General features: G+C 52.4%; 1 protein-coding gene across 1 annotated transcript in view; it reads right to left on the bottom strand.

Annotated features, from left to right (window-relative positions):
* Positions 1–14357, bottom strand: part of GRIK4 (glutamate ionotropic receptor kainate type subunit 4) — a 290617-nt gene extending 276260 nt beyond the window's left edge. The window contains exon 1 of the mRNA XM_021696357.1: positions 14276–14357. Coding sequence (XP_021552032.1) covers positions 14276–14357 — 82 coding nt within the window. The remainder of the gene's footprint in view (positions 1–14275) is intronic.
* Positions 14358–15333: the final 976 nt, after the last annotated feature.

Here is a 15333-nt window from a genome sequence, read left to right on the forward strand (position 1 = left end):
CCATCTCTTGTGCTAACACCCTTGAAAGGGCTGGCCCACCACCCTCCCATTAAGCTCACTTGAGATGGAAGCAGGAGATACATCAAAAAGGGCAACAGAGGCCCAAAATGCCAGTGTGCCCAAGGTCCCTGGATCACCACGTCCCTGCTGCTTGCTGACCCTTTAGCACTGGATGCCTCCCTGTTTTGTACTGCCCAATGGTTCCTTCATGTCTGAGAGTCCTGCGTCTCCATATTTAGAACATTAACAAAATATTCTCTGTCCCGTATGTCCCACAGAGGTAAGCCCACTGCAGGGCACTGTCAGCATTCAGTAAGTACCGGGAGATGGAGGGACAGGTTGGACCAGCTTCCAGGTCTCCTAATTCCTTGCTCAGAGCAGTACCTTCCTTTGTGGTGCTCCTCAAAGCACTGAAGGAGGATCTGTCCCTTTCTGGAAGGATGACAGGCAGAGTACGAGACAGTCTGCTGAGACTCTGGGGGGATGTTATTCTCTCCGGGCCCTCTGACAGGAAATAAACGCATCACTCCAAGCCAGGCCCAGCAAAGCCCACGTGACGCAGACTCAGATAACACTCAGCTTGTAGGTTACTCCTTTAGAACCCGACACGTTAAATCAACATGATGAAGCGCTTCCTGTTACATAGTCTCTTCCCGGCTCTCTCTCCCCATGTGCTACAATCTCAGTCACAGTCAGACGGCTGTCCTCTCGGGTTCCCTCTACCCATCAAGGAAATCACTGGCTTTGGTGCTCTGGGCTGCCCGGTTCTCATGCAAAATGGTTGACCGTAACAGGAGTCAGGCAGCTCGGGCCAAGGACTGGACTGGGGACAGTTTCCAAGTGCATGCACAGCCCCCTGCACAAGGCACTGCTCAGGAGAAGGCTTTCAAGTGGCTCAGCCTCTGTTTGGCCGTCCAAACAGAGGAGCGGAATAATGGCCCCCAGAGACGTCCACCTCTCACTCCCTGGAGCCTGTGAATATGTTACCTTCCATGGCAAAAGGGGCTTTGCAGATGTGATTAAGGTTACAGACCCTGAGATGGGGAGATTATCCTGGATTATCCCAGTAGGCTCAATATAATCTCATGAGTTCTTAAAATCAAAGAGCCTTCCCTGGCTGAGCTGCCATGTGACAATGACTTGACCTCCAGCTCTGAGGTTGGAAGAAGGGGGCCACGAGCCAAGGGATGCAGCAGACTCTAGAAGCTGGGAGCAGCCTTAGCCAACAGCCAGCAATAAAACAGAAACCTTGATTTTATAACTGCAAAGTACTGAATTCTGCCAAAAACTCAAATGAGCAGGAACAGATTTTCCCCTAGAACCTCCAAAAAGAATAAAGCTCTGCCGACATGGTAGTTTTCTTCGCCCAGCGAGAGCCGTGTTGGGCATCAGAATTACAGACTGGAAGATAATGAATGTTTCTTGGTGAAGCCACTGAATTCATTGCAATTCATTATGACAGCAATGGAAAACTACAGTAATAGTAATTATGATTATTAACTATGGTAATAATAATAGAACCACTGATAACTATTATTTATTGACCTATAAATTATCAGGCACCATGCTAGCTACTTTGCATATGTTATCACACACCAACCTCAACAATCATCCAGGGTGAGTAATATCACTCCCCTTTTATAGGAGAAAACAGATGCCAAGTAATTTGTCCAAGGTCACATGTTGAAACTATAATTCAATTCCAACTTTCTTTGTCAATAAAGCCCATCCCTATTCTACTACCCTATGACAACATCCAAAAACTATGCTTGCCATGATGTTGAGCAAATTGTTGCTATTTTTATAGTATATATTACTATTTTTTAAGAAACAAAAGGAGGGCGCCTGGGTGGCTCAGTTGGTTAAGCGACTGCCTTCGGCTCAGGTCATGATCCTGGAGTCCCGGGATCAAGTCCCACGTCGGGCTCCCTGCTCAGCGGGGGGTCTGCTTCTCCCTCTGACCCTCTCCCCTCTCGTGCTCTCTCTCATTCTCTCTCTCAAATAAATAAATAAAAAATCTTTAAAAAAAAAAGAAACAAAAGGAAATGAAATGTTTATTAAATATTACTAGATGCACACACCATGTACTTTACATATCCCCTCTCAATTAATACAATAACCTCCTACGGTACATTGTTATCTCCGGTGTACAGACGGGAAATTGAGTGCAAGAAAGGTTGAGTAATTTGCCTAAAGGAATATGGCCAGTAAGGGAGATTCGTACCCAGGAATTTTTAATCCAAGAAAGGCACTGGCTCGTGACCCAAAAGGGAGCCCCGCCCCCCCCCGCCCAGGCTAGAACCACAAACCAACAGCAGCACGGCTCCCAGAGAGCCTGGCCCCACCTGCCCTGCTCAAGCCTGCCCCGGGGGCGATGAGGAGGAAGCTAATTAAGGATAAGGAGAGCTCCAATAGGAGCAATCCACAGATACCTTGACTCATCTCCACCAACGGCACTTAGGCTCACTTAACAACCTTAATTCCTTGGACCCTCCTGGCGTTCCAAATTGGCTCAGAAGGGGAGAGTCATATTCAACCACCGTTTCCAGGTAAAGGTCCCCTTAGGTTCAGAAACCCCAGGAGTTCCAGAAGGTACAAGGAGCATTCCTTACTGATGGCCTTTGCAAAGCTCGCCCCCTTGCCTGGTCTGTTGGCCTAAGACTTCCAGGGTGGCTGCCCAGAGGTTTGGGGCCACCCAGTGCAAACCGACTCCCACACAAACTGGCAGCTGATGCCACTCTGGGACAAGTCCTTAGCAGAGCCTCCTGCTGAGGCCCCAGGGGCTGTACGCTTCCCTTTTCTGTCATCTCGGGGAAAATCCCTGTTCTTTCATCTGTGAGCTGAAAGCTCAAAGTCTCATGTTGTCAGATCCCTGCCACTGGGGGGAATTTATGAGTGTTGCCAGCAAAGTGGCATTCCCTCCCCTGCCTGTATCACTCCCTGCTTGAAAGACCATGTGCTAGAAAGGATGGGGAAAAGCACATCTTGGGAGAAGCCACAGGGGTTGCAACGGGGCGGACCGCCAGCACCAGCTGTTTAACACAGGTATCTTTACACGGGTGACCCTGGGCCATCCTACTGCAGGCTCTCACCGAGTGGCACCAGCTCTGGGGGCTGAGAGCAAAGCCCAGCCTGTGAAGAGCCAAAGCAGGGGAGCATTTCACAGGCAGAGAGCCCATCCCCCAGATGGGCTTTCCTTTATCTCAAGACTGGTCAGCCAGGGCTCGATGGGAATGGGTCCAACAAGGGGCTTTGAGCCAGAGCAGGTGCTTGTGTTCAATTGGAAGCAGTTAAGGGGAGGGCCTGCCTCTGATTTGGGGGCCACATACTGCCTGGGAAGAAGAAAAGAGAAAACCCACTTGGAGGAGGGTGACCAGGATGCTGAGAAGGAAGGAACGCAGGCACTGATGATGAATCTCTGGAAGAAAGGAGATGCCAGGAGCTGTGACATGACAGTGTTTCGGATCTCAGTGATGCCATCACCGGGAAGAACAGACACCTGCTCTGCGTGCTCTTGAGGCACAGGCAGGGCTAGGACAGGAGGTGGAAGGCACAGACAGACAGACAGATTTGAGCTTGATAGAAAAACCAATAGTCGGCATTATTCGAAGTGGAATGGGTTATACCGGGGGACCAGCCACCATCAAGGTTTTGTGAATCGAAGCACAGACAGACAGGCGGGGAGCACAGCCCTGGGAACATCTGCTGGCAGACAACAGATAGGTACCCTGGCCAACACTGGTAGCTTCTGGAAAGAGCTGGAAGCGGGTGGCAGGGTCGTAGCTGGGAGAGTGGGTCCTAGGCCCAGGGGAGCTTGGGCACAGTCAGAATGTCAGAGTGAGGTCTCAGACCTACCGACGAGAGAGAATCTTGGGCACCGCACCAGCAAGGCGGGGGGGGGGGGGGTTGGTGATTAGAAGTCAAGAGCCTGGTGTTTGGATCTGAGGGGATGAAGGAAGACCAACAGCCAAGATTCACTGTAATGCTGAGTCATTAGCTGCTGGCTTGGGCTTCCTCAGAATGGGATTGAGATCGGCCCCAGGACCTGGAGTTTGCTGCAGGGACCAGAGAATGTAGGGACAGGGAGCCAGCAGGATCCATTGCACAGTCCTAGCAAGGAGCACCTGTTCAGAACTGCTTCTGTGTCAAGGGAGACCATCATCGTCTCTGGCTTCCAATGGCAGGCAAATCTGAAGCTCCTTTGGGACCCCCTCTGGGGCTGCATCATTCATTCATCCAGTAGCTATTTAGTGAGTACTTTCTATACACCAAGCACTGTCTGACGTGCTGAGAAAACAGCAGAGAAGAAAACAAAGGGCTTTTCCTGATGGGAGAACTCAGAGAGAAACAATTAGAACCAGTTTGTCAGGTGGCAATAAGTGCTATGGAGAAAATCAAGCAAGCAAGAGGGCAGGTGGCTGGGGGGTGGGGGGGCGGGGGTGGTTTGCTGTGGGGCAGGGCATGGCCTGCAGGAGGTGGCAGTATAGACCAGGCAGATAACTAGATGAAGCGTGTGCTAGGCAGAGAGCACAGCATGTGCAAAAGCCCTGAGGTGAGCGCGTACTTGGCACGTCTGAGAGAAAGCCAGGGAATTAGTGGGGTCAGGGTTGGTGTGGGGTGAGCAAGAGGCAGAGTGGTGGGGCGCCTGGGTGGTTCAGTCGTTAAGCGTCTGCCTTCGGCTCAGGTCATGATCCCAGGGTCCTGGGATTGAGCCCCGCATCGGGCTCCCTGCTCCGTGGGAAGCCTGCTTCTCCCTCTCCCACTCCCCCTGCTTGTGTTCTCTCTCTCACTGTCTCTCTCTCTCTCTCTGTCAAATAAATAAATAAAATCTTTAAAAAAAAAAAAAAGAGGCAGAGTGGTAAGAGATGGGATAGAAAAGTAACACAACAGTGGGGCAGATCGTGAAGGGTCTCGTGGGACACTGTAAGGATGTTTTCTTCTACTCTGAGATGAGAAGGCCCTGGGGAGGTGAAGAGACATAATCCAGCTTACATTTTGAAATCATTATTCTTGCTGCCATTTTGAGAAACAAAAGTGACCGGGCAAGCAGGAAGCAAAGAAACCAGGAGGAAGGCTTTGTGGTAACCCAGGTGCCAGATGATACTGTCTTGGAACAGGAAAACACATGTGAGGTGGCAAGAAGTGGTTGGGCTCTGGGTGTCGTTGGAAAGTAGAGCGAAGAGGATTTTCTGGTGGAGAAGATACAGGATGTCAGGGAAAGAGAGGATGAAGCGTGACTCCAAAGGTTGGAATCTAAGTCCAAACAGATAGAATGGCATTCCCATGTATGAGATGGGGGAGACAGTAGGAGACACAGGCATGGAGGGAGACATCCACATCTGGATTTTGGATAGGCCACGTCTGAGCTTCTGTCAGACACCCACGTGGGGACGGTGAGTCGGCGCAGGAGTCTGGTGTTGTGGGAGAGGTCGGGGCTGGAGATGAGAGGAGATGAGCCATAAGAACGTAAAGCCCTGAGACTGAGTGAGATCACTAAGGAGTGGGTGTGGAGAGAGGTGTCTAAGGATAGAACCCTGGGGCGCATCCATATTCAGAGGTCAGGGAGATGAGGAGGAATCAGCAGAGGACACTGAGAGGGAGTAGCCAGTGAGGCAGGGCAAGAACCAGGATGGAGCATGCCCAGAAGCCAAGAGCAAGAAGTGTTTCAAGGGAGAGGGAGGGAGAGGCTACATCAATGCCGGTAAGCTGAGGCCTCGGGACAGACAACCAGATGCAGCCCAGCGGGCATCATGGTGGGGGCGACGTTCTGACGGGAGGGAGTCCCACTGATAGGGTGAGAGAGGACAGGGAATGGAGACAGCTTTGAGCAGGAAATTCTCTTGCAGAGTTTCTGTGTAAAGGGAAGGAGAGAAATGGGGTGTTAGCTGAAGAAGGATGTGGGGCTAGGAGACTCTTCAGATCCGGTAGCCAGGACCTGGGACCGTCACCCAGTGTGGAAAGCCCACCTCAAGGGTGGAGAAGACAGAGTTCCGTCTCTCGGGAGGCTCTTAGGCTTGTGGGGTAGATGGAATTCAAATAAGGGACAGGTAGGTGTGCATCAGTGAACACAGTGCGGTGCACGCATGAGCATGCACACAACTTGCACTCTGAAAATTCTGGAAGCAAGAGCTTTTCCAACCAGGTGCAGAGTTCCAGCTCCCAGAAAGAGATTAATTTAAAGCAGGCTTCAGAAAAAAGGGAAAGACAGCATTTGGTGGAGGAGTGCAGAAGGGGGCCCCAAGGAGGGGACGGCTGCTGGACGGAGACAGGATGGCCCCAAAGTGCTCCTCGTCATCCCAGCTATCGCTGTCCCGGACTTACTACACACCTGATGAGGCCCGAAGGACTTTCTCTGTGGTCATTTACTGAACTCTCGTGAAAGCCTGAGGTGGGGATTGCTGTTATCCCATGTTACAGCACTAAGATATCAAGTTCTTGCCCAAGGTCGTACAACAAATAAAGAGTGGAGCTCAGATTCAAACCCAGGCAGTCTGGTTAGAGTCCACGCTCTGGCGTCAACCCCTTCACGATGCCGGAGGCTTCCAGAGCCAACCCCAGTGCTACCCAGAACACATCTGGCTCCCTTTTCCTTGTGCCCTCCACACACCAATCAGCTTGGAATAGCCACAGAAGACATTTGGGAGAGTCTGGGTGGAAGGCGCTGGGAGGAGGAGACACCGAGGGACCCTCTTGTGGGCCGCCGCCAATGGCCACTCACCCCCAGTAGGAATACAGGGAGGGAGCGAGAGGAGCTGAGGAGATGTGGCCAATGTCTGTCCCTGGGCTAGAGTTTCAGAACAGTGAACCTCTCCTCTGAGAACGGTCATGCTAACAGAGAGAATCTCAACTCCAGAGAGCCCCAGTGAGGGCGGTAGTGCCTCCCAAGTCAAGCACGGGGGCACCATCCGCCTGGGCATGCCAACAGAGCTGCATGCTGAGCACCCCCACACCGGTCTGGGCTCTCTTCCCTCCCCACTACCCTCTTCATCAGTGTGACCGTAATGGGCCTCACCAACCTGGCCACCATGATAGCTGGGCGCCAGGACTCAGCGCCGTGGGAAGAAAGCCACAAGGACACACAGCGGTGCTGCTGGGCGGCCTGACAGGTGTCTGGGGCCTCCCGCTGCCCAGTGCTCCCCAGTAGCCGAGGCCCAGGCCCCATCAAGCTGATGTGGAACGTGTGTCCAGTCCCACAGACCAGTGAGAGTACGTGTGACCGCTGTCACGCCTGGAACCAAGCTGCGAGGCTGTGAGCAGGATGTGTGGGCTCTGGCGACGGACACATGTGTATCCCACCCACTCAGCAGCTCCCACCATCCCCCATGCTTCTCCAGTTCCCCCATCAGTGGCCGCAGAGATAAAGGAAACACGCAGACAGGTCTACACTGACAAAGTAAAAAGAATCAGGAGGGCTTCATGTCTTATCTGGCTTGCCCAAGCAGCTGGGGCCAGATGGGGTCAGGACTTAAGTTAAGTAGGTGGCTGCCTCCATTCTAAGCCCTTATTAAGGGTTGTTAATGAGGACACAAGGATAATGGAATGTCTCCCTATGGAAGTACGAGACCAGACCAAAGGCCAAAGTATTCTCTCACAGAATCCCAGGTTCAAAGTGGCCTTCGAGGTAACAGGTCCAAACCCCCACTTTGAGGCTGAAATCCCTGTTCAACCGATCTGTGGCCACCTCCAGCTGCGGGAGCCTCAGTCCCCAGAACGGCTCGCTCCGTCTGTCTGGTAAACATTTCTTGACATCAAATCCAAATTTCTCTCTGTAATTTCCACCTTCCCCACACATACACCAAACCACCACAGGGGGGAAAAAATAGAGCTTGCTAATGACTCACTCCCCATTTCAAGACTTTTGTAAACAATCTCACAGAGCTGGAGACAGGTTTTCGAAAGTCTAACTCCATACCGTTAGGACTCTTCTCCCAAACCACGTGCGTCTCTGCCAGGCCGGGCTTTGTCCAGCAGAGCAACAGCCTCCGTCAGGACACCACACGTGTGAAGGGGCAAAATGAGAGCCCAGGGGAACCCAGGCAGCCACACACCAAAACGAATCTGAAAATCAGCTCTATTGTCTAGAACTTTTAGTTAGAGAACAATAGCCCCATTCCTCTGCTCTGATACCACAGCTCCTGGGACCTTTCCCAGTTTCCTCCCAGAGATCATTCACGATATGTTTAAGAAAACACAACGTTTGCTACTGTCACTTGCCTATTCTCTTTAGCTCAGCCAGATTTCGGGAGGCCTTGGGTCTTGGCACGCTGGCCTCTGGTGGCTTTGGGTCCCACCCAGCAAGAATGTACTGCCAACAGGCAATTCAGGACTCCGCCACCTTGGCTGTCCTCCAACTCTGCTCCCCAGAACCCCTCTGCTACCCCACCTGGGACATGCCCTCTCCTCTCCTCCCTTCGAGGCCACCACCCTGCTCTGGATGAGCTTGGGCAAGTCACAAACTCTGAACCTCAGGACCCTCTTCCATAAGATGGGCTCACTCCTACCTGCCTTGCAGGTTGTTGGGGAAATTGACCTAACACGGGTGTGAGAACACATTACACACTGCAAAGCATGGCACAGAAGTCTCCAGGTGGCTGGGAATAAGGACTGTGGCACTGCCTAAGGGGCCCTTTGCTGGCTTACTTCACCTTATAGGGACCCCAGTTTTTCTTATCAGTAACATGAAGCCCATCTGGACCGAACTCAATCCTCACGTCTCAGCAGAAGAGACTATGGCCTGAGGTCATACTTCACAAAAGGGTTCTGGAAAGGTGGAGAGAAAATCCAAACTTCCCGAAAGCATCCTGTGTGGTGTTCTTGGAAGAAGACAAGCTGCAGGTGAAGGCAAATGATGACATCCTGGCCCGAGTGACTCTGCACAGCACATTGGCCTGGAGGCTCCCTCCTCCCCACTAGATATGTGGCAGCAGGGGTGGGGTGGGAAGCAGGGAGAGACAGCCTGGGGCAGGCACACATGCATACACACACACACACACACACACAGGGACTTATCATTAAATGATATTGCTTGGTGTTTTTGAGCATTGACCAATATCTGAGGAGAGAGAAATCTGAAAATGGACGGGTCAAGCTCAAGATTCAAAAACTTGCCATCAGAGCATGCATCTAGCAAACATTTGGTAGGCACCAGGCACCGGGCTAGACCCAGGAATACAGACATAAAGAAAGACACAGATCCCCTAAGGTGTTCGGCAGGGGAGAGATCTGTGTCCCAGAAATCTTTCCATATTCCCTCTCTAGATGACAGATGAAGGAGAAAGTCATCAATCTCTATTTGTCACTAATGTAAAAGACCAATTGATTGCCTACCTGGGTGACTCAATTTGGAAAAGAGATGAAAAGTTACATGCCCATCAAAATTCCGTAAATCACCATCACGTGGTAACATTATTAAGGGGAGACCACTCCTCAAAAAAACAAAAACAAAAACAAAAAACCCACGGTGAATCCTTGGCAAGGCGCACAATTCTGCTGGTATATCTGGATCTCGGTGTCTCAAATATATTTAATACACAGCAGAAGAGGATGAAAAAATGGTGTTTTTTAATTCTTCCCCCTTCCTTCCCCCAGTTCTCTTATTATCTCCATCTTTATAACATTTGAATGTTCTATGTTTAACGTTCTCTCTACAGGACTTGGAACTCATTGGGGGAAACAAACCAAGTAAAAAATGGTAGTTGTAAAGTGCTTGGGTGTCCTAGTAAGGCAGAGCATCAAATAAATCCAGGTTCTCGCTGCTTTACCAGCCAGGGAAACTCTAAACATGAAAGAGGGGCAATGGCTCCCATAACCTGCTCATGTGTCTGCCGCCCCCCACACTCATCGGGACTTCTGTGCCTCCACGAGCAAGCTTCTCAAATCCCCAGGCCTCAGTTTCCCCATCGGTCAGATGGACTTTCTCTGTGCCCTTAGGAAATTATTTGCAGGGAAAAGAATCAGCGAAGAGCTAGAGACTATGAGGCAAAGACTCCATCTGTCAATTCCTTTCCCGGGTAGAACACAGTACCGTCCACGTGACTGCTTTGATAATGGGATATCCCTAATGTCTCCAAGGGTGTACCAGCTGCAGGACAGCAGAGTAGAAAGACACAGCTTTGGAGACGGGTTCAAATTTCTGTATCTATGTGATCTTGGAAGAGTTATTTAAACTCCTCAAGCCTTCATGTCTTCATCTTAAACATCAGGTGGTTAATTCTGACGTGGAGATTGCCAGATACATGAAATACATAGCACAGCGCGTGGCAGGGAGGAAGGCCTTTCCAAGTGGGAGGTACTCTGATGATTATAATCATGCCCCCGAGTCCTCAGCGCTCCACACCGAGCAGTCAACAGACAGACACCTGTCGAGTGCACTGATGAATGGATGGTTGAATCATTGTATTATTAGAGCCAACATCTGCATAAGAACCCAAGGAGGATCCTCAGCCCATTCTGGTTATCTGTTCTAGATAAAACAGAGCACAATTTCTCCTTCTCCCTTTTCTCCTTTCTCTTCCCCTTCCTCCAGTAAGTCTACGTCTTTAAGCATACGCAAGACCTGAAGACAGGAAGTTAAAACAATGATACCAAAACGTGTTCTCGGGGAACCAGGTCTTGCAACAGGCAACGATCCATCCACACATTCCCGTTCACTGAATCCAAGTGATACGTTTACATACATGGAGTGTGTCAGGTGGTCATTCGCCCTTGGAGTTCAGAGTCTGGTGGGAAAATGCCAGAATAACCAGAGCACAACCCAGTAGATGCTGGAACAGGTGTTAAGTACCAGGGAATGGGAAATACAACAGGAAAAAGATGATTTCTCCCCGGAAGGGACAGGGTGATCATGAGAAAGGACTTTGCGGAGGAAGAGCTATTTAAGCCTGGGAGAATGGTGATGGAGAAGGAGGAGGAGGAGAGGAAGAGGAAACGTAGTGGTAGCAGTTTTCCAGGCAGAGAAGTTGGAATGGCAAGAGCAGCTCCCAGGCATGGGAGGGGGATGGGTAAAGCCCAGAGTAAAACTTCCTGGTATATTTGGGTAACAGTCAGTAGTTCTGTGTGGCTGAAACTAGGGCCAAGGAAGGAGTAACAACAGACAGTCTAGAAAGCTGACAAATCCTTACTGAGTACTTCATGTGTCCTGGCCAAGGGTAACATTCCTAACGTCAGGAACAGGATGGCAGAAAAGCACCAGAGACCACACTGCCGATGGCCAACCTGCTTCCCCAGTGGCCAGGCAAGCCCACAGGTGGGCGGCCAAGCGAGCAGGGCCAGGAGGAGTCAAGGACTCTAGTGGTTCTAGCGTGGGCTGCCACCAGCCTGGCCACCTACTCGCGACGTCCTCCTGAGGCCTCCCTCCTCATGTGTGAAACGAGCGGCTTAGAGAATGGGATCCTCAGAATCCTTCACGGCTCTAAGAGAAGATGATGATCACTTGGAGTAATATAGGGCTGGAGAGATGGGAGGGGGGTCTTCTCTGGGCATTTATTAACTTGTGGCTCCCATAGTCATCACTCAGAGAACCCATAGGGACAGAAGCAAAATCAAAAGACATTTTCAGAAGATGGATGACTGAAGGGGGCTGACATATGTGTGAGAGTTTGGGGAATTTATGCGGGCAGCCTCATAGCCATAAATAAAAATCCCTTTCTCTTACCCAAAACCTCATTCGGGGGGTAAACACCGGACACCGTAATAGACAATTTGGCTGGATCTCCTGCCCCGTGCCTCACTGGAGTGAAAAACAGCAGTCCCCAGGCAGGGTAATGGGTTTGGCCACCTCTCTGCAAACATCCATATTGTCACCGGCTGACAAGCAGGGCTGAGGATGGAGCAGGCAGGGCGATTCATCTCTGAGACTCCTCAGCCCTTCCTGCAGCCTCGCTCTCACAGCTATCTATCCTGAGGCTGAGGGGTTTGGAAGGAACCCCGGGAAAACACCAAATGCAGGGAGAAGTGACCCCTGGGAAGGGGGAGCTGCACCCCTCCCTTTCCCATGCACCTCTGGGGGCCGCGGGAGATGCCAGCACCACCAGCGCTGGTCCGGCCCATTGTGCTCAAGGCTGCCTGTTGCCAAGCTCAGCTATTTGTTTTCTTGACCTACTTCTCTTCCCATCCCTGCCTCACTCCAGATCCCCTCTGGAGCCCACAGTAATTAACACCTTCCCGTCCATTAGGTTCAGGAGACTTGAGAAAGCTCCTGGCTCCCAGGATAACCAAGGAGACGGGGAAAACGGGTCCTGGCATTGCGGGTTTGGGTTTTCCTTTTCTTTTCTCTCCCTTTGTTGGCTTTTTACTCTGCTTCCTGGCCTGGAGGCCCAGTTTGACCTTGCCAGCCAGCAGGGCGCCTGGCTGGAGATGGGCTGCAAGTGGCCTGGCGTGAACCAAAACAGAGGGCCAACAGCGTCTTGACAGAACTGGACAAGCAATGCTCCGGGAGTGGGTATGGGAGCGGAGGGGGGGGGGGGGGGGGGCGAGGTCCCTCTGAAGCCCTCCACTGTCAGCACAGCTCCACTTTCGGCTTCCCTCCCGGAGAACCAGTGTCAGGAAAGCCAAGGCCGAGAGGCCCTGCCGTTTCTGGCTCAATCCCTTTCCGCTTCCCATTAGCGACAAATGGAAATTGATGGGTTACCGCTTTATCCACTCATCTAGAGGGGGAGAAAACCTCACAGCAAATGCTGAATAACTATAGGCATCTTATAAATTAAGCATCTTAAGGATACGAACCGTTTTGCTTTGCTGCTAAGCAGAATTAAATTAGGTTTTGAAGTTTCAGTAGAAATGAATGGGGAAGAGGGAGAGAAAATTGTTTTTAATTCCTTGCCTTTAAGCATGCAGAGTGGTGAGCCGAGGGCAGGGTGAGAAGAACTAAGTCACCTGTCTGCATTTCTGATTCTAATCAGCCGCTGCTGCATATACAGGGAGAAATGTGCCCACAAGTCCACACGGGGTTAGCCCAGAGACCTGCAGCTCGGCCTCTGGCCCGTGGTGCATGGCCTAGCCGGGGTCTCAGCTTCTGGCTTGCCTCTGCCCACCCAGGGTCTCCTGACCACCACCAGTAGGCCAACCTCTGGGACTCTGGAAAGTCCTGAGTGCAACCGGCTTAAAGCCAATTTCCTGAGACTCGGTGTCACGATACCGATACCTTCCTTCTCAATCAGCCTCTAACACTTTCAGGTTCAGGTCTAGGATCTAGGATCCTGTCTTGTTGGCAGTACCCACTTCCCCCCACACACCACCCCCAACTCCCTACCCCCAGTCTGGGAAGAGGGACATCAGATGGGTACCTGGCTGTAGAACCTGCCTAGATTTGAGTCCTTCTGGGGCTGTTGCCTCATCTTGCCCCAAAGGTCCTGCTGTTAATCCAGCCTTCTTATGACAATGACCCACCTGCCTGGGCTTCTCACTGCTGTGCCCCCACCCATCTGTCCACACTGAACCTGTTCCCCATATACAGACAATCCCCCAATCCCTGACACCCCACATCAGTCTTGGGCTGTCAGATGACCACACAGTGCATGCTGGACTGAACTATCTCCTTGTCCCTACAGCCGGGGATGTTTCCCTACGACCCAGATTAGGCCTGCAGTAAATGAGGCTTGCACAGTCCTGAGGAAGAAGCAGCAGCTGACTACCTAGGCACTCCCAGATTCCCAGGGGAGGAAGGCCTCCCTCCTGGAAGGGGGCTGCTGATGGGGCAGGGAGCAGCTGGCCTGCCACACCTAGACTGGGCATCCCCACAGCAGCAGGGCCAGGGAGAGAACATGGGTCACTGAAGTGGCCTTGCCCTCCCTCTCGAGAACCAGGCCAGGGAGAACAGACACACCAAGTCAAGGGTCCTGCTAAGCAGACGGCCAGGGCCCCTGAGAGCACTCCCTGACTTGATCCGAGGCACACTCTCCAGGAAGCCCTCTTGGATTGATCAGAGAAAACAAGAGGTGATCTCTTCCCTCATCTCCAGCCCTAGATTTAGAATCCCCACGGCCATTCCCACCCTCCTTCTTCATCTGACAGCTGCCCCCTAATGTGCCAGGCTGAGTCCATCACACATTGTAACAGGGACTCAACGTCTTTCTTCTCCTCACAAGGGCGCCGGACAGATCGACCGCCGGATCGGAGCTGTGAGCCCCTCGGTGCACCCCCACCACCACCGCTAGTCCAGCTAAACTCGGGGAGGGCACGGTGTAGGAGCAGATGTCCCCTGTGGACACCTGGGCTACAGGCGGGGGCATCAGCCAGAGCTGGGCTGCCCCCAGGGTGCCATGTGAGCAGCACTTACCAATCCTCAGGGAGTGCGGGCTGCAGGCGACCATCACGAGCCACGCCGGAAGCAGCACCAAAGGCGCCGAGACGCGGGGCATCTTCTATAAATCCTCATGGAGCCCTCTGCTGGTCTGGGCATGACATAACTCTGCGAGAGAGCGGAGGGAGCCCGTGAGTCGGAAGCCTGAGCAACGCAGCCACCCACCCGGCCACCCGGCCCCCGTGACCGCAGCTGCCACCCAAACAGCCTCTGCGGGGGGCCCACAGGCCCCCGCAGAATGGCTGGCAGGACCTGTGGGAAAGCTCCAGGCCAGCTCCAGGCCCCTGTCCTTCCTCCCTATGCCAGGCCCGCAGAAGGCTCAGGTTCGAACTCCAGCCCCCAATCCAGTTGGGGGCCCATGGGCGTAACTGTGACCGAATGAAGGGGCTCCACTGCTTTGAAATTCCAACTGGGAATGAAAACCTTCATCTGCTCTTAAGAAACAAGAGCCATAGGGGCGCCTGGGTGGCTCAGTCGGCTAAGTGGCTGCCTTCGGCTCAGGTCACGATCCCAGGGTCCTGGGATCCAGACCCGCATCGGGCTCCCTGCTCAGCGGGAAGCCTGCTTCTCCCTCTCCCTCTGCCTCTGCCTGCCACTCTGCCTACTTGTGCTGTGTCTCTATCTCTCTGTCAAATAAATAAATAAAATCTTTAAAAAAAAAAGAAAAAAGAAAAAAACAAGAGCCATGAGTGAGCTGGAGAAGGAGGGGTGGCAAGGTTAGGCCACTGCCCCGGGGACACGCCACATGCACTGCTCACTGGGGAGTGGCGGGGGGAAGGGACTGGGTTCAACTTCAAGTCCTGCTCCTCCACATGCTAGCTAGGTGGGCTTCGTGAGGACTCTCCTCAGCCCCTCAGCTCAGTTTCCTCACAGGTAAAACCAGCACGACGTCACGCAGGTAGGAGAGGTGAACAGCACGCAGACTGAGATAACAGGGGAAAAGCAGCTGTGCTCAGGCCTGGCCTGAAGGATGGGCTACACACCATCAGTCCCTCCCTGGCCCAGATGGGAGAAGTCTGGTCTCAGCAAATACT

This window comes from Neomonachus schauinslandi, chromosome 11 (genome assembly GCF_002201575.2).
Source record: "Neomonachus schauinslandi chromosome 11, ASM220157v2, whole genome shotgun sequence".
NCBI lineage: Eukaryota > Metazoa > Chordata > Mammalia > Carnivora > Phocidae > Neomonachus > Neomonachus schauinslandi.